Source organism: Catharus ustulatus, chromosome 8 (assembly GCF_009819885.2).
Source record: "Catharus ustulatus isolate bCatUst1 chromosome 8, bCatUst1.pri.v2, whole genome shotgun sequence".
NCBI lineage: Eukaryota > Metazoa > Chordata > Aves > Passeriformes > Turdidae > Catharus > Catharus ustulatus.
This window is the reverse complement of record NC_046228.1, coordinates 13,669,188-13,693,859: the sequence shown is the minus strand read 5'-3', so window position 1 is coordinate 13,693,859 and position 24,672 is coordinate 13,669,188. Positions and strand designations below refer to the sequence as shown.

Below are 24,672 nucleotides of genomic sequence, written 5' to 3'. Positions count from 1 at the left end.
GAAGGATATCACTTTACAGGGTAGAAGTAGTCTCTGGGATGTAGTACCAGTCTTCATAACAAAATCTTTCCTGGGTGGTCATGGAAGAGGAGGTCAGGTGGACCTGCCAGTAGGCTGATCCTGCCCCAGACCCGTGAATCTGTGTCTTAGTTCTCTGTATAGTTATTTCTTGTATTTGTATAGGATAAATGTGTCTTATCTGCTTTGTTTCAGTTATAAGCTCTGCAGAGCTGCCTTTGGATGCTGATGTGCAAACTAGCAACCTGCTGATAACCTTCTTGAAGTACAGTTCAATTGTGATGCAGGACACAAAAGGTAAGTGAATTCTGTGGATTCAGCAAACAGTGCTTCTGAAGTGAGGAGGGCACAAGAACATGCCTAGTGACTCCAGAAATAAAGTGGAGACTTTATAAAAAGATTGAAGATTTCACCTTTTGAAAAAATGAAGTGATTTCTTATTTTGAGAGAAGACTTATGAAAGTAGGAGAGACCTAATGCTGGCAGGAGAGATGTCAGGTATGGAAAGAATGTAATAATAAATGATAATACCTAATAACCAAGCCTGTCTGTATGCCAGAGGTGTGAGTATATCTGATTCACAACTCTCTGTCAGAGAGGGGAACTCTGAGACCAGAGAACTGTATTTTTGAGAACACTTGGAAACTGACACCGGGGCAAACCTCAGCATTAGAAGAAAATACTTTTTGTCCTTTGGTTAAACAGGTAGCTCTGTAGTTATAAATAGGACAGCAACAACTTAGACTGCGCTGGCAGTAATTTGCTTGAGAAAGTATCTGTGTTGTGCTTTTTGTTTCTCCTGTAGTTCTGTGGGGGTTAATATCAGCTTGCTGGAGTTGAAGTATTGCTTAATCTCCTGCTCAGGGTACCCAAGGGTGCTGTTTTGCCCAGTGGTTGTACGGGCAGGACCATAAGTGTGGACATAACAAGTGATCTTTGCACTGTATTACAGCCTGTTACTGACTTCCACTGTTAAGTTGGATATAACAACAGAAATATGAAGATGTCTGCAAAGCTATGATTCAGTTACTGAATTTCATGAATACTTAGCGTTGAATAAGAGAGCAGGCAATTTCCTTTCATCTACTAGCATGTAGTGGAATTGTATTTGGCTGTCTTGCTCTTGTTCAGTAAGCAAGCTAGTTGAAATAAATGTAATAATTTGAAATTAGGGCCAAAAGGAACTTCGTGCACCCTTATTTGGTTTTGGCTGGGACAGAGTTAATTTTTTTCTTAATGTCTGGTATAGTGCTTTGGTTTTTGGATTCAATATGAGAATGATGTTGATAACATACTGATATTTTGGCTCTGGCTAAGTAGTGCTAACCCTGTGTCAAGGACTTTTCAGTGTCTTGTGCTCTGCCAGTGAGGGGTGCAGAAAAAGCAGGGAGGAGCATGGCCAGGACAGGTGACCTGAACTGACCAAAGGGATATTCCACACCACAGAATGTCATGTCCAGTATATAAACTGGGGGAGTTACCCAGAAGGGGACAGTTTTGTTTGGGAATGGGATTGGCAGCAGCAGGCACTGAGCAATTGTATCATGACTTGTATTTATTGTGCAGCACTTGTTTCTCTTTGGTTCTGTTACCCTCTCTCACTCTGCTGATGATTATTATGATTATCATGATGAGCTTTCAGTTAATAAATTGTTCTTAATTCAACCCACATGATTTACCTTTTATTTCCAGTTCTTCTCCCTGCTGTGGGGAGAGGAGAAGCATTGCAAGTGGTTGAGCAGCTGCATGATACTTAGTTGATGTCCAGGGTTAAACCACAGCTCCTTGGGACAGAATCAGGTTTACCTGTATCTTTTCTCAGAGATATTACTGACAGGTTGGTTGAAGATACTGTGATAGTGGAACCCCATTTTCAGACTATCCATTTCAGTGTTTAACTGTCCTATGAGAAAACTTCATGTGCTTCCTAAATTCTTTGCTGTGATTTAAATTAATTACTGGTTATCCTCTCCAACATAGATATTGAGAATGGATTATTTCTTTTTTCTGTGTATCAGCCCTTATGTATTTGAAGTCTGCTTTCATGTTTCCTCTTGCTTTGTCTTTTGAACTAAACCACATCCATCTTTACTCATTTTAATAGATTGCACACGTGAGGAGAGCTTACCAGCTCTCTAATTTGCTCATTCTCATTTGCTTTTCTCAGGGTCTGTCTTGCCGATTCAAGACTCTGATGGAACAATTTTATGTTTTTCAATTTAACTTCTGCACTTATTAGTCACTGTAATGTGGAAAGTCTGCACAGGGCCTTGGAAACTGCCACACTGGATTAGTTTCAGATAGAGTGAAATCTGATAGAGGGGATTCCTTACTAAACAAAGCAATGAGACATGAGTTTATTGTGTTATGAGACAGGAGTTGATGTTTCTTTCTTTACTTTGGTTCTAGCTTCTATAAGGTCTGAAATTTGTGCAGCTGATATACGCCCTTCCCACCATAGTACTTTGTGACAGTGAGCTCCAATGATTGGTAATTTAAAAAGTGTGCCTCCCAAACTAATGTTCATTAATTCTAGTGGGTATATTCCTAACCTTATATTTTGATTATAGATTGAGCACAGCCTAATTTTTTTTTTCTTGTGTAAGATCAAGCATGGAACTACCCAAGGAAGTGCTCAAGTCAAAATCCCTGAAGGTATTTAAAAGACATGTAGATGTGGCAGTTAGGGACATGGTTTACTGGAAGATTGGCAGTTCTGGATTAACAACTGGACTCCACGATCTTAAAGGTCTGTTCTAACCTAAATAATTCTATGCTTCTCAGTGATACCAGAATAGGAAGAAGAATGAATAATTCTAATTTACTCCATGTGTCTTAAGACAGGTGAGAACACTTAGAGGAGAAATTGGTTTATTCCACATGCAGGACTAGACAGTTGTTTTGGTTCTGTTCCAGAGAGCATAATTTAATAGATTGTGTTTGCTAGATCCTTCTCTTGTTACTCTCTTGTGTCAGTCAGTCTTGTGCCTTGGGAGAAACAAAACCTCTGTGTAATTTTCTCCTATCTGCAAAACAGGTTTCATACTGATACACCTTCTTGTAGAAAGTGGTCTGATTTGTTGCTTTAATGAAGGTTGCTGTGAGAGTATGAAGTGTGTTTGCAAGTAACTGCTTGCATAGCTGCCCCATAGCTCCTGAAAATGTTCTGATGTTCACAATACACTGGCAGAGGTCGTGGTGTGAAACAGGAGCCTTTACAGCATGATCCCCAGAGAGAAGTGATAGCAGCACCTACAGAAATATACAGGGAGGCTTTACAATATAAAAATAACAAGACTCTTGTGTATCAGTTTTATTCTAGGTCATTTCTCCTTTTTGCTGGAGTACAAAACTTCACACTTAAACATTTTAGCTGAGGTAAGGAGATGGGAGAGACTTTTAACTCTCCCATTCCAAAATTCATCTTAGTGCTGCAAGATGAAATCAGCACACTTCAGGGCACATCTTGTTAGTAAATATCTGTCCCTGAAGAGCATAGAAAAGAAAACAAAAGAGGTGTCAAACTAGACAGAACAGCCTAACTAGGCCCTTTCTATCTGTTTTTATAATTACCATATACACACCACCTAGCAAAGTGTTTGCAAAAGTCACCTGCAAATAACGAAATTGGCTAATGCTGTCTTCTGCTTTATATGAAAGTGTCTGGCTATTTCAGATATCCCTCTCCTTTGAGTTTGACTCTAAGGCAGATGTTTGGGATGGTGTATTTAGTAGTCGTGTGCTTTAGAGGAGCTGTTGGAAATCTTGGGAGTCTGCAGTGTTAAGCCTCCTCAGAATTTAGTTATCAGTGTGTTATTTTATTTAGTTAATTTTTGTGGATTGTGGGGGTGTGTGGTCCAAGTGCATTGTTTTTTAGAATAAAAATTTTTTGAATGTGCTTGATTGGACAGTGTCTTCTACAACCTGATCTTATCTGGTTCTGCTTTGAGCAAGGACAGAACCAGAGATTTGTTTTATCCTGCGTTACTCCATGACTATATGTGTCTTGGGGTTTTTTTATATTCAAGGTTAAAATCGAGAAGAGTTTTAAATAATCCAAGTAAAAATTGCATTCTTCTTCCTTAGTCCCTCTGTTTTGCTCCAGCTGTCTTTCAAGGCAAAAACTGTTGTTTGAAGTTGTGAGATGAATAAGAAGTTGTGGAACATGATCAGGGTGAAACTCTTGGCTTGAAATGCTAAGTCTTTGCAGACTCCCTTCTATCGTGGTTTTGCAAAGAGCAAAGTAGGTCTTGTCTCTCAGTATTGGGGTTAAAACTTGGAACTTAGAGCATAATGTCAGCAGTTGTTCTGCTACACAGTGCCCCTGTGAAAGCTTTGCTGCATGTTTCATAACCTACAGCAAAGGTGATGTTTTGCTTTCCCCCTTGTCTAAGAGAGGGAACAGTGTGTCTGCTGTGACAGACAGCATTCAGGATATCTGTGGAAGTAAAACAGAATGAGACAGAATGAGACTATCCCAGTGGATAGTTACAGTGCTGTTGAAGTTCAAATCCAAACCTTTGCTTTTGGTGCAGCCTGGTGACAAGTGCGTGGGATTTAGTGACCAGGCTGAAGGGTGAGTGCTTAGTGGGAATAGAATATTAGCTATAATGGAGGAAGAAGGACTGTGAAGAATCTCAAAGCTGGGCTTTTCTTTTGCTACAACAGCTGTCTTGCTGTGTGGCTCACGGAGGACTTGTTTTTTCTCCTTTGCAGATGAGCACCGGCTGCACAGTGGCAAACTGTGCCTCATCATCCTGACATGCATAGCAGAGGTAGGTTTCTCATGTTTCTCAAGCTGCTCAGCAATGGTGTGTTACAGGGCTCTATCCCCCTGCCTTCTGTGGAGCAGGAGCCGAATATCCACAGTGGTGCACAGTGGTGAGGTCCTCAGACACTTAATGTTTGCTAATACGCTTGATGCAGTACTGTTAAAGTAACTTGAAAATTGGATCATCTTATTTGAGTTAGCCAACTCCTGGGGCTGAGGAGAAAAAAGAGTGAACCTAAGCCTTTTCTCTCTGAGCTTTTGAGTGACCCTGTGGTGTAGTTTTTAGATGAGTAATGTGCTAATGGCTTTCAGCTCTGTGCTGTTCATGGTAAACACAGGCTGTGCCATATCCCTTCTGCCAAAGAGGGATACAAGTCTCAAAGTAAGTCATGTGTTTGTAGGTCCCTACAAGCAAGACAAGTAGCAAATGTGGTAGTGGAGTGAGAATGCAGCATTACAGAGCTGTGTCAGCAGTCCTGGCTGAATGTGGCCCTGTCTCATGGGGAGTATATTTTAATGGCTGACTGGTGTCCTGAATGGTGGTTGTGTTTGTGTGACTTTTACATTTTGCTTGCTTTAAGTAAAGACCTTTCATTCTTAAAGAATAAGAAGCAATGAAGTTGATAGCCAGTATAAGGATTCTATAATAATGTTTCTTCAGGGTACAGCCTGATAACTAATCATTTAAAATTAAAATTTTTCTAATTAAATGATTTTGACACTTGTTCTTCAGGTGGATGCGTAGATAACACAAGATAATAAATTCTGTTCCTGCATAACAAGGGCATTCTTTCGTTCTGTCATTAAAAAGAGGGTATATTTATTACCTATTCTGGCTATGCATTATCTGGAGAAGCCTCTTTAATTTAGAGATGGTCTTGAAATGAGATTTGCTTGAGGAGTGGAACAACTCATAAACCTATCTGCTAGTACTGTAGTAGCTTCTGGCACCAAAATGCCAATTTAAACCTTTATCCGCACAGTCACAGAACTGGTGTGCTGGAGAGCCACCTCTCATACACCTGGAGCACTTGTTAAACTTGTGACACATGGTGTGTGCAGTCCAGAGTTTAAATGAGCAAAGGGGGAGAAAGACTGAAGTACTACTTCTTTTGTTTGCATTTTATTTTTCTAAAGTGAAATTGGGATCAGGAGGGGCTTGTTTTTGTGTGACTGGAAACAAGAGGAAATGGCAGATGGCTTTTTAACTTTATGGTTGTATCTTGGGAGTTTTACACTGAAACACATGTAATTTGAAAGGCAACCATAGAGCTTTTCATATCTCCTCCCTTTTCTTGCCCTTTCCAATAGGATCAATATGCTAATGCTTTTCTTCATGATGACAACATGAATTTTCGTGTAAACCTACACAGAATGGTGAGTCTTTCTCCAGATTGTTTTCTCTTTAGGATGCAGACACAGAGGATTTGAGTATGTATGAAAAGTGTATGTTGAAAAATGTGTCAAAGACGTCTGACCTACATTGCTAAGGCATGTGGAAATACTGTCAGAAATGCAGTAGTTGTGGAGTGATTTTAAAATTGCTCTCAGATTGTCTCCATTCTTCAAAGAACAAAGAGCTCCTTGCCCTGTCAGTGAATTCAGAGGCCTGTGTAGTTGCTGAGGAGCTGTTTATTACCAGGTCTCTGAGGAAATCAGTGGTGGAGAGAATGTTCTGCCTTAATCTTCAGCGAGCATTAACCCTCATGTGATACATAATAGCCAGCTGGAGTTGCACTGAATGCTCTTATTTGGCTTAGCTTCATTCTGAGTGGAGTAATTCACCTTCAGGGAGGAAAGTATTTTTTCCAGAGCTTTTTCCTGTGCTGGAAACATCCTTACTTGGTTCCTGAAGCCCTGTAGTTACAAGTAACTTGAATGGTTATCCTAATTTGATGCATTCTGTCTCTGTGGTACTGGCAAGCTCTGCCTCATCTGACAGTGAAGCAGCACTTGAAAGTCACTCACTGTTCAAGAAAGAAACAAACGTCTTAGTTTATGGAGACCATTCTGCAAGAATGCTAGTTATTACCCCTTAACAACAGATTTGCTATCTAGGTAGCCTTCCTGGTCTGTTACAATGAACACCAAAGCCATTGACTAGTGTACACACTGTTAAAAATGCCAATCAGACTTCCAGAAACAAATCAGTATGTTAACCAAGGGAGAGAATTGCTGTGTGATTTGGTCTTAGGGTCCCATCTCTCAGTAGAGCAGTGCCCTCCAGCTACACAGCTAGAGAAAAAACCCCCAGTATCAGCATGCTGGAAAGCAGCACAATTTTGCTTCAGCCATGGCTGAATTTTCAGGAAGCCTGTGCTGATGGTACCATTTGCTTGAAAAATACAATAATACACAGAGTGTCAACTTCAGGCTTCTGCTGACTTCTTTTCATCTTTGTGTGTTTGAAGCCAATGAGACATCGGAAGAAAGCAGCAGACAAGAACCTGCCCTGTCGCCCGCTGGTGTGTGCGGTGCTCGGTGAGTGTTGTCAGAGCATGTGTGTGCTCGTGTCTCCTGAGGCAGCTCTTGTTGAGCAAAAACGAGATTTGAGGATTAAATGGAGCAGTGGATGGACTTAAAAGAAGGACAGTTACATACTAAAGATGTTTCCAGCAATCCATGCCCATCTTTTTACATGGCTACCTCGCAGACAAATCCAGGATTGCAGCTCTGTAGCAATGAATCTTATATACATTTACAGAAAGTTTTGCAGATACTGCTTGGCCCATTTGATCTGAGTTTTTAACAAGAGGGAGGGCACTTTATTAATAAATTTATTAGGTGAGTGCGGTAGCAGCAACAAGTACTTTGTAGATGATATGATGATGGCAAACCTGTAGTTCACAAAAACATATTTGTGAACATGTTTGCTGGGCATTGAGCCTTTTCTGAGCCAAGAAACAACAGGAGTGTTAGTAGCTAGGATTGGTTTTGCCTCTGGATATGGAGGCGTAGTTGAAAGCTTTTCATGCAGCACATGATTAAGTTGTGACTCTCATTACTGTGGAGGCCAAAAACACATGTGGGTTCAGAAATGGATGGAGCCTGGATCCCTGAATGGCTGTTCAGATGGTACAGAAGCAGTCTTAGACTTGAGCATTTTCGAACGTGCTTGTTGAAGCCAAGATACAACAGCTGCATAAAGAATCTTTCTAGAGCTATCAGATTTCATCCACTCTTCACCTACGCTGTTTTTAGTCACTATTGAGTCACACTACTGGGCTGTTACTGCCCTAGGAGGTTACAGCTCATGATTGTTACCAGTGGCTTGGCATAAGCATTTCATGCTGAAGTTGGGTTGAACATGCCCCCACACATACAGTTATCATTAGCTTCTTTCAATTGTATTTCTATATTCTTTGCCTCTTATCTTTACACTGGAAGCTCTTAAATGTTAGACACGTTTTTCTTTTTTCTTTTTTCTTTTTTCTTTTTTCTTTTTTCTTTTTTCTTTTTTCTTTTTTCTTTTTTCTTTTTTCTTTTTTCTTTTTTCTTTTTTCTTTTTTCTTTTTTCTTTTTTCTTTTTTCTTTTTTCTTTTTTCTTTTTTCTTTTTTCTTTTTTCTTTTTTCTTTTTTCTTTTTTCTTTTTTCTTTTTTCTTTTTTCTTTTTTCTTTTTTCTTTTTTCTTTTTTCTTTTTTCTTTTTTCTCCAAATTAGTTTTAAGCAGAAGCTTAGCCTATGTTGAGATCAGACTAGCTTTACTTGCTTCGGATTTTGTTTTAGGAAAAATAGGTGTTATTTATAATGTCTCTAAGTAACATCTATGTTGCACATTGTTTCTGGCAAGAATAATTTTCTAAAATGTGCTTCTTAATGGAATTTTCCATTAGTGACAGGGCTTGAAATATGAGAGCAATTCTAAACATCAGAATTCATGGTATAGTCTTTATTTGACTAACAGTGGGGGAAGCCATATGGGGAAGCAGTGCCTCAAAGCAAATTACAGTATGTACCCTCTGTTTCCAGTAGTTTCTTTTCTAGTTCTAGCAAATGTCTAATGTTCTTCAGAACAAACAAAAAAGTGAAATCCCTTTCATCTAAGCAGGACTATTGTCTGGTAGAGATAGGTAGGTGGGGCAGCTTGACTTCCTTGTAGTCTACTAAAAGTTAACAGTAGCCAGCTCAATACTTACTTTATCATTTTCTTTTCTGTCAGATTTGATGGTGGAATTCATTGTAACGCACATGATGAAAGAATTTCCTATGGATCTCTATGTGTAAGTGTCTGTGGGGTAACTCATTGTGATTGCATTTGAAGTTTGAATTTAGGTAGATTCCTGCTCATAGAGCAATCTTCTGGCTGAAATAGCACTTTGTGTCTGGTGGAGAGCAGGATGGCTTTTTATGAACTCTTCCAGTAACTTTTTCTACTTCAAAAATCCTCTGTGTGCCAGAAAATTGAAAGCAATTCAATTTCAGACTGTTTTTCCTAATCTACTTGATCTAGCACAAAGAGCTTTTCAGTCTAAAAGAAGTTTCATAACACAGAGTCACTGCAACAATCCCCACTTCCCAGAAGATGAATCTTGGTCTAGAAACAGAAAAGACAGTTTTGAAAAAGCGAGGATGACTGGCATGAGGCCTGGAAGGCAGTGTGGAGAGGGAGGGGAGTTTAAGCCTGAAATGGCTGCTAGGCAGCAAGGGATGAAACTTAGCAATGGGCAAAAGGAGGCAAGAGGATAGAGCTACTCATGAGCACTCCACGTGTCCCACAGGGGCCTCTCCAGTGCTTTGTACTGCTTTAACCTGGGGGGCAGAAGTAGGATTTAGACAGTTTGTTGGCTTTGCTCTGACTGTTTGTACAGTGCTGAATTTCCCCAAGCCGTGAACAGCACTATATTCTGTAGGGAAGATAAAGGCATATAGGATGTTTTCCCTTAAGGTAACTTTTCAGCCTGTTCTGATTTTGCCCAAATAACCTTGCAATTTCAGTGCCTTTTCAAGGGTTGAACAGTTCAATTGAGTTTGTGAGATTTATTTTTTTTAAATTTTTATGACATTGCAGAATTATTTGTAGATGGGTGTAATACTCTGGAGTTTCACAAGAAAGGTGTGAAATGCTTGGATTCAAAGTCACATCTAGAAACCCCATAACATTAGAAATAATGAGCAGTAGCAACCATCAGTGGACATTTGTATCCATTCATTTCGGCATGTTTGTGTAGTCCTTCCACTGTACTCCTGTCTGAAACCATCCCATAGCAGACACAGTTATTGCAGACAAAGTGGGTGATCTGAATGCACAAGTAGTGTCATACTTCTCTGCAGTACATTTATGAGGTGACAATGTGAAGCTGCTCAAGGCTGGGCATATTAATATTTAGAAGAGAAATCTAGGTTGCTTAGACTAAGGGTACCTTTTGTCCATTATGTGTTATTATGAATCCTCAGCACAAAACTTGGAGACACTCCACCAGGATGGATAACATCATAACTTGACTTGCAGCCAGGCAGATACAGAGATGAAAAGGTACTGGGCACTGTCCAGTACCAGTAACATCGGAAATAGGAGGTTTCTCCCCATAGGGATTGCTGTTTCTGTTCTGAAGACAGCAATTCTGTCTATTCTAGCTGGTTTATTTCCTTTTCTTGGTTGAATTTATGAGAATCCAATTTGAAATGCAGCACTTAACGTCATGCTCAGCGATTATAAATAGGTTTACTTTTATTCAAAGTTAGTTTCAGTTCCTACCTCATTATGGTATTTTTTGGATTATCTACGGGTCTGAAAAGAATAATGCATATTTTTTTTGCCAGAGGCTTGTTTTTAAAGCCTTGTCCTGAACTTTTCACCTCATTTTGAATAAATTTCATGCAAAGTTCATGCAAATTTTAAAAATTTGATTTCTACATGTTAATATGATGTGCAGTGTCTTTTCAGAAAGATGTGGGTTTTAATGAGATAAGGTGTTTTGGAGAAATAGTCACAGTAATTTCACGACCATAAGGCTCACCGGACTATAAGGCGCATTTCCGGGTTTGGGGGACAATTTTAGTCAAAAGGGTGCACCTTATAGTCGTGAAATTACGGTATTTGGGGAAAAGGGATTTTTCTTTTTTGTAGTCTTCCTTCTATTTTTTTCTACATGTCAATAGCTAAAAATAGCTTGGCCTAACAAATACAAATTTGTATGTATTTTTTGTCTTGTCCTTAATGATAGTGTTAGAGAATTTACTCATTGTACTGTATTTTTAATTTGGATATTATTTCTGAAGAATGTTTGTACACCTCAGAGTTTGTATGAACACTAGATGCTATAGAGACCAACAGGATTTGGTGACTTGACAAGTGCATTACCTGTATGTTGTGGGATTCCAGAGGTGGCACATGTATTGTATGACCATTCCAAAACTCATACTTAAATTATTTTTCTAAGGAGACTGGAAAATTTGATAGCAAATTATATATATATATATATATATATATATTTAATGTAATTTAACCATACACCTCAGTCAAACTAAAAATCCTGTTGTTTTGCTCCATTGTGTCCAAATTTTACAATAACTTGCAGTATCTCACATGTGTGGAACCTGCAAGTTAAGTAACTCATTGTGCAGAGTTTATGAAACCCTAAGGTTAGGGTGGCAAAGAGTGAAAAGTATTTATTGAACAACAGACAAGCATTTGTGGTCAGTCCAATCCTGTTGAGTTTAAACTGGTATGCAGGCCCCTTTCTTTAATTTTCACAGATTCTTTTTTTGTGAGTGTTAATTGCTCTTAGGAGGCCAAAGCCACAACTCCCATCCTCTTCTGATAGTCTTTGAATGTGTCTGTCTCCCTGCTGCTGATTTCAGGGATATTTCCAGACTTGATGCAGAACTGTGGGAAGATGCAATGCCATTAATCCTTTGCCCTCTCTTTTCCAGACGGTGCATTCAGATTGTGCACAAGCTGCTGTGCTACCAGAAGAAATGCAGAGTGAGGCTTCATTACACTTGGAGGGAGCTCTGGTCAGGTACTTGGGTTCTGCAGAGGCAGTCAAACGGGACAAACCCATAGTGCTGATTGTTTTATGGCTGTGACTGCTTGTTCCATTGCTACAGGGTTGAAAAGCAAGCAGCAGTTCTGTTAAAGCATCTTCATGTTGCTTCTTAGTTGCTGCATGCAAATTGCCTCCTTTGGAAAGCCAGTTCATTATCATAATGGTAGCTAATTTACTTTCTTGTCTGTCCATGCTCACTATAGTATCCAAATGTCTTGGTTTTCTGTTCCATTACCTGAGTCCCTCTTTACCTGATTGGAGAAAATGGAGTCATGTTTTATGGAGTAGTGTTTCTCTCTCAGATATTTGTGAGTAGAAAGGAGTGGGCTCTTGGGTGAAGGGAGATGGACCTTGCTTTTACTTTTACTGTATGAGATGCTCACACACAATAATGTGTGCAGCTCCTGAAGAGAGCAGCCTTGAAATGTCAGTGTGAGGGAAGAGAGACTTTTAACTCTGACCTTTGATTTAATGGTAGATAGTCTGGTTTGTGCCACTTGCATCCCGAGATGATAGATAAATAAGTATTGTGGAGCCTGACATAATCTAGTGGACAGCTTTGGAGGACTCTTACATGTTGCAATCATTGTGTGGGAGATCTGGGGAAGGGAGTAGTAGAATGGATGATGAAACCTAACAGGCATCTTTGGTGGATATGGTATGTGCTTCAGTTCTTATCTAGCAAACAGTCAAGTAGCTCAGCCAGGAAAGTACAGTTAATCCCTTTGCTGTTGTGGCTTAAACAAGAGCTTTATGAAAATTCAAGGGAACATGGCCCTAATTGTGTATTCCTGGAGCTGTGCTTGAGACCTACCGATCAGCGACTTGCCTGATGTAATGCAACTCCCATCAGAAATGTGAGAGAGGATGGCTTTTGAAAGAGGCAGTGATCAGTGGTTTGTGAAGCTGTTCTCTACTGACAGAGTGCTTCCCTTCAGCAGCCCTGCCCAGCTGAGATGTAGGTGCACAAATATTAACCAACAACCTGAGTAATTTTCAGTTATTGAATTTTCACCTTGTGTGACATGTAGCCCATTCAGACTTTCTAAATTATTCCTGCAGAAGGTGGAGTGCCACCAATTAAGGGATTAGCAGTTCCTTTTCAGTTGTTTTTCTCAGAACAGAGCCCCTAGAGGCATGGCTGCAGTGTAGTGCCAGTTCAGGAGATGAGTGTGTACAATGTGGATGTCTGTTGTGAATGGTAATTGCATCTGACAATGTGTGTGATACCTTCTTAGCAGTTACAGTGAACCAGAGCCATTTCTTTTTGGCCAGGCTGGCCTGGGTCTTTTCTATACACTGGCAGAATGGAAGTTTGAAATATAGCACCTTTTGCTTGAAAGTATTGTTCCACAGTTCAGGGAGCATGCTCTTAGGAATCTTTCAATCCTTAACTTTCCCTATTTTAGGGGTGGAGAAAAAAATTAAAATACTCACTGCACACTGAGATTCAGCATTTTGGGATATTCTTGTTAGCTGTCTCTAATTGGCTGGTATTTATATAGACCTCTGGAAACATAAAGTGCCTGAGAGGTAATAAGTGCTGTACATGCTTTGAAAGCAAAGCAGTGATATAGAAACACTTGGGTTGGTCAGGTTTCTGTGAAGGAACTGGAATGTTGGCACACCTGATGTAGCTGAAGAGTGCCATGCTTACAATAGATTTTTGTGTGTTTTAGGTGATCATCTCTTTGGAGTAAAGCACCATAGAATGTTTCAAAATTATTTTTTAATAGGATGTTGAGGTGAACAGAGAGATTCTTGTGTATCTGCTAAGTTTATGCAAGCTGGAAGGCCCTGGGGTGAAATGGTACATACACCTATAAAAGAGCAGGTCCTGGCTGCTATGTATGCTTCAAGAATGCTATGTAAGTTGCAAAATAAGTGCTGATTACCAGCCCTGTCTTGAGATCTGTCTCATACTTAACCCTTACCCTGTCAAGGTTGCTCTTTGATTACCCAGAGTGCTGCTGCCTTTGATGTGAAAGAATGTCTCTTTCTGTGGTCTTGATCTACCTGACAGACAATTCCAAACCAGAGCACAAGACTTCTGAATTAATTTCAATCCTTCATATGACCATGAGGCTTTTATTTTGGATTGAAGAATTCCTTGTCACTGCTGGATGAACAGCTAAAAGGGGGCAGCTATTCACTGTAAGGTCTGAGATATCAGGTTGCCCCATCAGGTGTGCTTTACAGAAGGTCTTCAAGCCCACACTTGTCTTCTGGAATGACAAAGTGTGTGATGACTTAAGCAATGCGCCTGTTCTGCAGTGGGGATAATAGCAGTGGAGGCCCCCCAACAGAGCTGAGTGGAACAAAGAAGCTGGAGGGAATTTGTGTAAGGAAGAGAATTGTGTAAGGAAGACAGTTTTACCTGGCACATAAATGGAGGAGAGTTATTTCAGGCAGAAAATTGAGTGGGAGAAGAAGACAAAGAGAATACTGTGGGGTAGGTGGTCGGTATAGGGTGTGGAGGAACTGAGATAAAGGTTGTAGGTGGAAGCAGTAGTGTATGGAGCCTTCGGTTCACTTGCCAGTTCTAATGTTAGCTGATCTCTAATTAAGGAAAGCCACTTGTGTGTCATCTGATGGATTGATGCTCTTCCTTTGTGGATGCTTTGTCTTCAGTATGGAAGGCCAGCAGCACTTTGAGAGTTTCTGCATTTACATTGTTTGATTTTAATTTACAATGATGGCAGAGAAAAGCAGTGGAACCAGGTGTTTTGGCATCTCTCAGGACACATATCATGCTGTTTATGCAGTCTGTAATACTTTATACTTTTTTTGGATATGCCACTATTTGGCTCATTGTTTCCATATGATCTTATTTCTGTTGAACTTTCTTCTGCAACATCTGAGCTTAAAGAAGAACAATATTGTTACAGTTTTTGGATGTGATCCAGCCTAAGCTTCTCTATTAGAATAATTTTTTCACATTAAGTCAAGGGACCAGGGCCATGGCACTCAAAGCAGTATAAATCTCTAGCTGTGCTGACCAGAATGTTTAGGTGACAGAGAAAGATGCAGGGATTTGAAAGCTGGAACAGGATTGACAGAAAGGAAAATGTGTGGGTGGCAAAAGTAGTATGTAGAAGCTGGTTCTAGCTAAAAGCAGTGTGAAAATAAATATCAAATCACTAGTGGAGCTAAATTCTGAAACATCTTAAAAAGAGGGCTGGAGAATGAAAAGCAGTTGTAATCTGATTAATTTATGAAAGTGATTAGAAATGGAGTTACTGATAGGTAGACCAGACATTCAGATCCAGAGATGTCTGTTGATGTTGGTTCTTTTTTTAATAGCCCTTTTCAGCAGTCTGTTCACTTCTGTTCCACCAGTGATTAGTGTGCAGCTCTTCCCTTTGAGTGCTGAAGAAAATCTTCAGATTTTTCAGTACTGACAATGTACCATTGCTGGTGACTAGCCTGGAAATTGGCCAAGGTCAGAAACTCTTAGGTGGATATGGCACTGTTTACCTGTTTGCTTGCAGACATTTTGACCAACTGGAAATCTCCTGGACCGTTATGCCAGGTACCTTATACTCTTTAAAGCTGATTAATTGAATGTCAAGTATAAGGTACTTCATAGAGCTGATTAGGAAACTTGGGAACAGCCAGTTCCCTGTTCTCAGAAACAGCCTGTTATGCCCAGTGTTTTTGGGCTAGTTTGTACAGCGCTCGAGTGATGGACAGTGCTATATGTGTTGTTGTTGTCAAGCATGTATGAGCTATGCCAGAAGAGTTTTCATGAGTCATTTAAGCTTTGTATATAAAAAACCCCTCATTTCTTCAACTCCTCCCACTTCAAAATTAGCAACGCTTGAGCAATTCACTCTGAGCTTAGGGGGTGCAGGTAACTTCGCAGTTGCTATGGTTTGCTTTAAGCAAAAGCTGTGTTTAAAGAAACAGAAAAGCAATACTATTAAGATTTCTAATAGCAAGAGTAGAGCCTTAAAAATCTGAACTGTAATAATAATGGTGAAATAGCTATTTATTGGGGCAGTTGAATGCAAGTAGGATTAAAAGTGGGTATTGCCATTAGTAAGTGTTGAAGATGAGTTTCCAAACTGGTTTAGCATAAGACTATAGTTCCTTATCTTGTAGCTTATTTTGGTAGGTGCAGAATGCACTGTTAAAATAAGGGTGCTTCAAATATGTAGCACTATCAAGAAGTTAATTTTTCTCCTTTTTCATTTTAGGGTTATCAAAGCAGACTTCTACAATGCTACTAGACAAAATACACTTTTTATTTCCCCTTTTTGTATACTCTTCAGATCTTTTTGTCAGGTTCTATATTTTATGGCAAGTATAGTACTGCATTCAAAATCTTTTTGGGTGAATACTAAAAACGCCAAAGGTTCCTTTGTGGAATATTTTAAAATAAAGAAGCAATTTTTTGTAGGGGAGATCCCCCCAGACTTTCAGTATATATAATACTGTCCTTATGCAGTGTGTATTTAAAATGGTATTGTTTAATCACTTTGATTTATTATTTTTGTGACTGAAACATTTATTACTCAGAGTATGTTTTCTGTGTCATTTCTGCTTCTACAACTGTTGAGCAGGTCTGCTTCAGCCCTCTGATTTATGTTGCTGAACAGACTGGAAGTCAGGTGATGTTGTGTCTTCACAAATCTGGCTGTCACTGTCATATTCTGCGGCAGCTACCTGGCAAGGGAAGCTTTTCATCTTGCAGCTCTTGTGGAGGCAGGATTCACACACTGGTGTACCAGACAGTCTGGTTCACTGGCAAAGTTCCTGGTCACTAGGTGCCATGAGAGTTTGGAAGACCATAGAGCTGCTTGGCCAGTTAGCAAATGGCTTCGTTTCTCACACAAACTAAGGGCTCTAACTGTTGTGTGCCATGGAATATATAGTGGGAGTTTGCAGTCCTTAGGGGGTCCTGTTTTCTTTATTTCTAGGAGTGTTGGTGCTTGTGATATGTGGTGCTGTGTTGGCCCAAGCTGGTTCAGGAATGCAGCTGTTAATCCAGTTATCTGTTTCACAGAATTCAGGAAAGGATTGAAATGGAAAGATGGTTTTACAAAATAATTTTTGTTTATAGTTGTGGTGTGTGTTGTGGGTTGATAGTCATTGTTTTATTTAATTTGTGCTCCTGGCAGCATTCCATGTTACCCTAAAGAAAACCCCAGTCTCATCTTAGAAAGCTCACCTAGAGGCAGCAAGATGGGAAGGTCAGAAGGAAGACTGAAATGTTTGCTTGTAGTATTCTGCTGGCATTCAAGCTGGTGGGACAATGTCATGCTCACCTTTCCACATTACCTCCTTCAACCAAACAAAGCTAGAATATTTTCATGGGAACACTCTAGCCATTTAGTGAAATGCCCTGATATTTAAACTCTTAAAGAAAGTAGTGTAAGAAATGCAGAAACTCAGTGGCTTTCTTCTGAAGGAGGTTGCTCTAAATTTTCTGCATGGGTTATTTTTAGGAAGCATCTGCTTTACTTTTACTTTGTTAACGTCCTTTAATATTGATGATAGTTTGACCTTGATAGCCAGTGAACAGAAGAAGAATAATATAAGATTTATGGCTGTTATTGATCACCTGGTGAGATCAGGATGAGAATTTCTTAACACAGCCTTGCTCAGGTGAGCACTAAGGGAATTTAGTAATTTGCATGGTTGAAAGTCTGGCAACCTTTTGGTCATCCTGCCTTAGCCTGGCAGGTCTCATCCAGGTATGTTGCTCTGTCTTGTTTTAGATAAAGCTAGGAAATACTGGAAAAATTGATGGTGAGTCATTAACAGTTTGCAGATTGTAGTGACCTAGTGGAGATAGTGTGATAATTTCTCCTGGGAGATGGTCCCATTGATGATAGAAGTGTTACAGTCAGCTGTTCAAAGCTGTTTCTGTATCTGCACAGAGGGACTGCAGCACTCAGAAGGCAGTAATTTATCTCAGGCCCCTTTTTGTGTTCAAGCAGCATCTCCTGGGTTCCTTACCTTGCAGTGTTTCCATGTTCTCACACAGTATTTCTTCTCTTTCTCCAGATTCTTCACCTTTTCTGTTTTTGAAAACCTGAGGCAAAAATGTGCCACACTAACTCCCAAGACTATTGTTTAAAGGTGTGAACCTACACTGTCAGACAAAACAGAATTGAGCTCAATACTACCTTTTCCTCTAAAGAGGGATGAGGCTTGTGAGTGTGTGGTTATTTATTTATTTATTTATTTTAAAGGAAAAAAACATATTGTTCGTCTACACCTTAGCTGAAGTTGGAAAATTTGTGTTATTTCTTACTGCTTGCTGGATTGCCATCTAGTAGCATTGCTCTGGCATCAGCAATCAGCATTTCCATTAAGCTTGCAATTTCACACTGTTGGTTCCATTTAGGTGGGAACAGTGAGTACCAGGGATGGGGGCTATATAAAGAAAGTAAAGGGCTGGAAGTGAAGTAGCCTGCTCGACTGATCCTGGGAGTGATGGGTTGTGCCAGCATGTGCTCCAGCCCTCTGGCAAGCTGTTGATTCTCATTAAGAAAACAGCCTGCTTTCATGGATGTACCCTTGAGAGTGAGTCGTGGGGAAAAGAGAGAACAGCTGTGGAGTGCTGGTGATGGGGAGCCTGCCAGTTGCCAGCTGCTTTTTGCCACAGAGCTGTGGTGGCTGGGAGGAAGAACTTGGCAGTGCCTGTGGCAGTGAGAGGGAGGCTGGAGGAGTGTTCAGGCAGGTGATTGCTACAGCAGTGATCCTTTGCTCTGATCACAGCAGAGCAAAGGAGCTGGAGTATGTTGACTGGTGATATTGAAGACATCACTATTTATTGCTTCCCCTGCTCCCCTGAGAGGTGACTGCAGCACTGGTGCAAGAGTCTTGTTTTCTAGTGCTGTGGGTGATTGACAGGAAGCTGCAAGTGCTGTCTCTGAGTAATTGGTGCACTTGTCCGAGGGTGCTTGGGATAGTTTGTGCCTCAGGGAGTTCTGGTGTGTTAGTTTGTAATAGCAATGTAACTATTTCTCCTCTCTGGGATACCCCTGTTGATTCTTTTCTGTCAATCCTAATCTGTAGATACCCGTCTCCTGCTGAGTTTGTTTTTATCACTGTTCTTCTGAGTGCCTGCCAAAGCTGAATGTGGCCAGATCTGCACCCTCTTAACACTTAGGTCATCTCAGAGTGTCATGTTTGAGCCTTTTGCTTCCCTAAATCTGAATTGTCTTTAGTTACAGCATTTTCTAAGGTGTTTACTGTGTTCTGGGGTCTTTCCTCGTAGCTGCACAGTGGGTTGCATGGTTATCCTAACTTTGCCCTTGTGACTTCCACTCTGGAACAAGAGAGTGGACTGTGGTTATGGTATTGTCATGTTGTGAGAATCTGCTTTTTTCACATTCTGTGCTGTAATTTCCCTCATATAAGGGAATCATGCTGAATTTTGGAATATGGAAGAACATATTAAGAAAGCGTTGTTTGACCTATTGTTTTTCAACAGGCATTTGATGCTGACCATTTATAGACAGAGCACTAAGTTTAGGTGGACCTTTGATCTGGCCAGGTGCAGACAGGGCTCGCTGTGTTGCTCTTTTTATACTTCAGTGCTGTTGCAGATAGAATGGTTCTGTTTTCTCTGGTGTGTTGGAAGAACTGAAGCACAGAAAGACCAGTGGTGCTTCCTGAAGAATCTAATCCACTCTCTTCTAAGTTGCAGCGTTAGTTGCACTAAGCCTTAACCAGATCTGGCTTACCTTGTGCTACAGTGAGTAGTTTGGACCTTGGGAGTGTGTATATACGAGCAGGGTGGGTATAGGAGGTCCAGGGTGGTTACTGTGCTACTGAAGCACTTGCAGGCAGGTGACTTCTCTGCAGCATGGAAGTGTTGCCCAGATATCATAATCAGCTGCCTTCTAGTCATATATGGGTGGGGATCCTTCTAAGGGGATTATGATTTGAGACACTGCAAGGAGGACACTGAATACACCATTGGTTAATGGTAACTTCTAGAGGGAATGGGAAAATCACAGTTCTTCCCCGTGTGCCCTGAAAGTTGAAGGGTAGAAAATTGGAGAATTTTAGTATAGCACTAGATGCTGTTAATGGATGTTATACTGCAGCTGAGGAGCCCTCACATCCCTCTCTGCCTTGCTCCTTTCTTGAGGGCCATTATATGCACCATTAGAAGATTCTTGACCTATAAGCACAGCAGATGCAGTGACAGAGGCCTCCGTACTGTGCTCAGCCCATCCGAGCTCTCGTTGATGAGTGTCTCAGGGCTATTCTCTTCTGCTCCGTTGTGCAATGACACATCAGAGCCTTCTGATGCTCCTGGCAGTCTGTGCTACTTTCTGACTTGCTCAAGGGATGTTACTACTTATTTTTCCCCCTTTTCTCTTGGCCTACCTCCATGGTCCTGTTGCGTTACATATGATCCAAACAGTAAACACTGAGACACTAAATAAACCAATTTTGTGTGAATTCAAATTCAGCTGAGGCTGAATGTATTTGTTTGAAACAAGGCTTACAGGGAGAGAAGGTAAGTCTGCTATGTGAATAAGAACAGAAGAAGGGAGTGAAGGGCATCTGTAACAGGAATTAACTTCTTCCTGGTAGAAGTAAAGGAGAGATGGTGGCTGCCCACAGTCTTCTCACAGAGGATTGGCTTGAGGGAGGTCAGCAAATAAGTGAACAGGCATGTACTGCTGCTCCTTGGCAGACAGAGTGGCTACAGAAGCTGATAAGGGAAAGTGTCTTCAAAAGCAGCTGTGCAGTGAAAGAGCTAAGGGGTTCTTTCACTGCAATAATTTCAGTTTAAAAAGTAGGGGGGATATCTATGATGTCACTTTTCATCCTTTCGCTATAATAATCCTTTGGAAAGAAAATTGTCCAAGAGCCAACCTGTTGTATACCACTTTTCACATTACAGCCTGTCACATGGCTGTATGTCCACTCAGCATGCTTGTCTACTTGGGTTTGAGGCTCTAAACATAGGTGTCCAAAGCTGTGTTCTCTTCTTGTTGATTTAAGAAGCATAGCCAGTGTACTCAGCTCAGGTCACTTACATGAACATGCTGGTGGCAGCTTTAGTTACAGCCTTCTCCCTTTATTACTAAAGAAGTCCTAATACAGTTTCACTGTTTTATTGTAAAATTATGGATGTTTCAAGACTCACCACAGTTTCAGGTCCTGCTAATGAATGCCAAGAACAGATATCTTTAGGGAGGAAATAAAGGCTCTAGAGGGTATTGGAAAAATGGTGCTGTTTTCCAGTTATTGTTGAAATAGATCTTGTCCTCAAGCCATCCATTCATCCATTGCTGCTAAATTCTGGAGCATAATTTGGGATAAGGTGGCTGAGTGCAAACAAGGATCACATTGGTGTCTGCCTGTGCAGCTGGGGAGAGTGAAGTGTTCTTCTGTTGGGGGAAAAAAAAGGAAAAAAAGGGATAATTTCCTGGTTAGTGTGAGAGGGCAGTCTGCAGGTGGGGTGTGAGAGGCAAACAGTTGATTGCAGCAGGGAAAATGTGACACATCTGGTTTGGCTTCAGTTTGTTTAGGAATAGTAGCATCAGTGCTCTGTTGGAGCTCAAGGGCAGAGAGGTGTTCAGTCAGTTGGACTTTCCTCTAAAGGTTTATTTTGTGTGTGTAATTGTTGCTGAAGGGCACTAGGCACATGAAGCCAGATCTAAAAGTTGCTAGTTCTGAAAACTTCAGGGCATAGCTGTCCTCATTTTCAGTACAGGGTCTGCCTTCCAAACAAGCTACAGAGACACGGCAAAGGGATTTAAAGGTTCCGAAGTGTTCGTGGTCCTTAGAGACACCTCAGTAGAGGCTGCTGCAGAGTTTGCTGGTGTGGAAAAAGATTGGTTGCTCTTTTAGCATCGATGTAGTGTATGTCCCAGTTAGGAACACTGAACATTTTTTAGGAATGTGTGGTTTCCAAACAGTTGATAAATTTGTCAGTGCAGGGCACGCAGTGACTGTAAACCTCTGATGGGTTACTTCTTCTGACCAGACTCTGAGCTCAGTACTCTGTTTCTTCTTCATGTGAAGCATGTCCCTCTCCCTCCTAGTAGTTAGGGAAGAAACAGCACAGATAATTCTGAGTGGGCTATGATGCACTGCAATTCAGGTATAAAAACTGATTTCAAGCGGAGGTAATCTTGTCTTCTTTCAAACTGAAACAGGGAAATTAAACGTAGATTCATTACAATTGCTGAAACAAATGTGGGGGTAGAACAGAGAAAGTTCTTCAAGTGTGGTCACCAATACACAGAGCAGTACAAGTGCTTCAGGGTGGTCTGTGAGAAATAGCAGTTGTAGGGTGTTGTCCTTGTCATTTGGTGAGTGCTTCTGCTCTGGACAAATACACATGTTCTTTTAAAAATGGTTCCTCCTCATCACAGACAGCTTTCATGTTCAGTGTTTTTGGGTGTTCGGTGTCACACTGTGCCATGACCTGCTGACAAAGGCCATTCAGCAGGGCTCTTGTGGGAGAGCAAGAGGCAAAGAAATGAACACCAGGCTCCTCACAACTTGTCATAGAAAATCCAGAGCTCTGCTACTTTGCCTCCACCAACTCAAGCTGCTGGCAGTTTTACAGCAGCACCTGGTCATGAGCTGTGGCCCTGTGGACTTTGACAGGTGGGGAGGAGGTAAAACCATGCTTGTAACTAGAAATGGCCAATGAGCTGCTATGACAGAGATGCAGGGCAGCTGTCTGCAGTCCAAGGCACTAACTGCAGGAGACTTTTTTTGCTGTGGAGGTTTGGTTACCTTGGCAACCTGTTTTTAGCTGGATCTTTGCTCTGGTGGAAAGCCCATCTGTACCTGCTACTTTGTTTTGAAGCGTTTGTTTTGCAGAAAAATAACTGACAGGGGTATTTTCAGAGCTGTGTTATTGTGTAATCCAGGCTCTGCTTTTGGTCCCAGGAGTTTGTCTGATGATGGGGTGATGATGGTATAGAGAGTTATGTGGCTGGATTGAAAAGGTGTTAATGTATCTGCTTTGTGAGGTGAGCTGCTGACATGGAGAGAGAAATGCTATTGCTGATGGTTAATCCTGAAATAGCTCTGGAAGATACATCACTTGCATGTCTGGAGTTTGCAGAGAATTTTGTTCATTCCTGGTTTGCGGTTCAGTATCAGCTATGCACTGGAAGATTAAATGGAAATAGCTTCTGCCTGTGATGAATAAATACCCACCTTGGGGTCGTAGGCTTGTCTTTTGGTGTGCATAAATAAACTTGTGATACTCATGGTTAACTTCTAGTATTGTAAAGTAGAGGTTGCAGGACAGCATTCATAATCTGACAGTTTTGTTTAATTCAAAATCTGATTAAGTGTGTCCACATGATTTTGCTGTGGGTTTTTTTATCTTTTGTGAATACTTTGTAATCTTGAAGGGGATGAATATCTAAATTCTGTCCATACCTCATTCCTGTTCCCTGTGCTTTATCTCTTCCTTTTTCATAGCCTGTACTTTGGGCTGAATGGTCTTTTCTGCATTCACTGTGGAGTTCTCCCAAACCACAGTTTATTTTCTCACCAGTTGCTGGTTAATGTGTGACACTTGTGTAGTGGTGGGGGGAAGAATGGATTAACAGGTTCTACTTGTGCCTGTAAGAAATTGGAGTAATGCCTGGTATTGTTCTGTTGGATGAAATTACTAATTAGTAGATAATTAAGAAGCTTTTTAAAAAGGTGTGTGCAGTGTTCCAGCGTTGACTTTGCAGTATATCTTAATTCAGATGTTTTAAGTCCTGAAATGTGTTGACTTCAGAGCAGAAAGTACATTAAGAACCTCTTCTAGTCAGACATCAACTTTCGCTCCTGAACAGCTATAATGCAGAAGGAACTAGTTTTCTAAAAATTTCAACAACTAGGAAAAAAAAAAAGATAAGAAACTACGTTTTATTCAAGTGCATGTAATGCAGTTGCTTATTGTAAAATCTGTTTGATTAAAGCCTTTTTAGCCAACCTTTTTGTTAATTACCACTGTTACTAACTGATACTGGGTGGTTACAGCAGGAGCTTTTGTTGTTTTATTATTTAAGACAAGTGTGAACCAGATCTGTGATCTTTATGGCACAGCCCCAGATAACTGACACAATAAAGTACTACATCCTTGCAGCAGTATTGACAGAGAGCTACAGAAAAGCTGTGCTGTGGGGGTTTTCTTACCTTTTTTATTTTTTATAACTGCATGTATCAACAAGAGTGACAGTTTGGGGCTGACTATGCATATATCATGTTGGTGATATATGAAGCAGAAACGAGACAGTTGGATTCTCTAACCCCAAAGCTTGCTCCAGGATCTAGCAGATAGAAAAATCTCCATGAGCTGAGTTAACAAGAGATGTACCTTAAGCCTGAGTAGATTTGATTGGGAAGTCAGTGAAGGAGAATAAATGTGGGAAGGTAAAATAGCTGTCACTTATCTGTTCAGCAGGGTATTTTAGCAACAAAAAGCACTGCCAAACCCTACGTATAAATTGATATATTTCTGAGGTGAATAGCTGGCATTTAGTTTAATTTGCACTAGATAATGTAAATGCATCTGTATATAAGTGACTTGTTGAGAATGGTTTTGCTTTTTATAATATTTAAAAAATATTTATTTTCTCCTAGCTTTGATCAACTTGTTGAAGTTCCTCATGTCTAATGAGACTGTGTTGCTGGCTAAGCACAACATCTTCACCCTTGCTCTTATGGTGAGCATCTTTACCCATGCACAAATCCTCTTATTTTTAACAACTTTATTGTGAATTAATATTAGGAAGGAATTGTATTGCTGAAAGGATTCCAGAAAGGATTTCTGACGTGTTAAGGAGATAGAAGAACAAGGCCATGAAGCAGAGGAATATCATTGTGGTTGCTTTCACTAGGTGTTTGGAAAGGGCAGCGCTTGGACTCACTTGAAATAAAGAAGTCTTTGTGAGGAAT

General features: G+C 40.5%; 1 protein-coding gene across 2 annotated transcripts in view; it reads left to right on the top strand.

Moving 5' to 3' along the window:
- ARMH3 (armadillo like helical domain containing 3) overlaps nucleotides 1-24,672 on the top strand; it is a 125,182-nt gene that overhangs the window by 27,148 nt on the left and 73,362 nt on the right. For both annotated transcript variants that reach the window (XM_033066182.1, XM_033066183.2), the window contains exons 15-21: nucleotides 214-315; nucleotides 4,735-4,793; nucleotides 6,101-6,166; nucleotides 7,201-7,270; nucleotides 8,949-9,009; nucleotides 11,663-11,751; nucleotides 24,358-24,440. In XM_033066182.1, coding sequence (XP_032922073.1) covers nucleotides 214-315; nucleotides 4,735-4,793; nucleotides 6,101-6,166; nucleotides 7,201-7,270; nucleotides 8,949-9,009; nucleotides 11,663-11,751; nucleotides 24,358-24,440 — 530 coding nt within the window. The remainder of the gene's footprint in view (nucleotides 1-213; nucleotides 316-4,734; nucleotides 4,794-6,100; nucleotides 6,167-7,200; nucleotides 7,271-8,948; nucleotides 9,010-11,662; nucleotides 11,752-24,357; nucleotides 24,441-24,672) is intronic.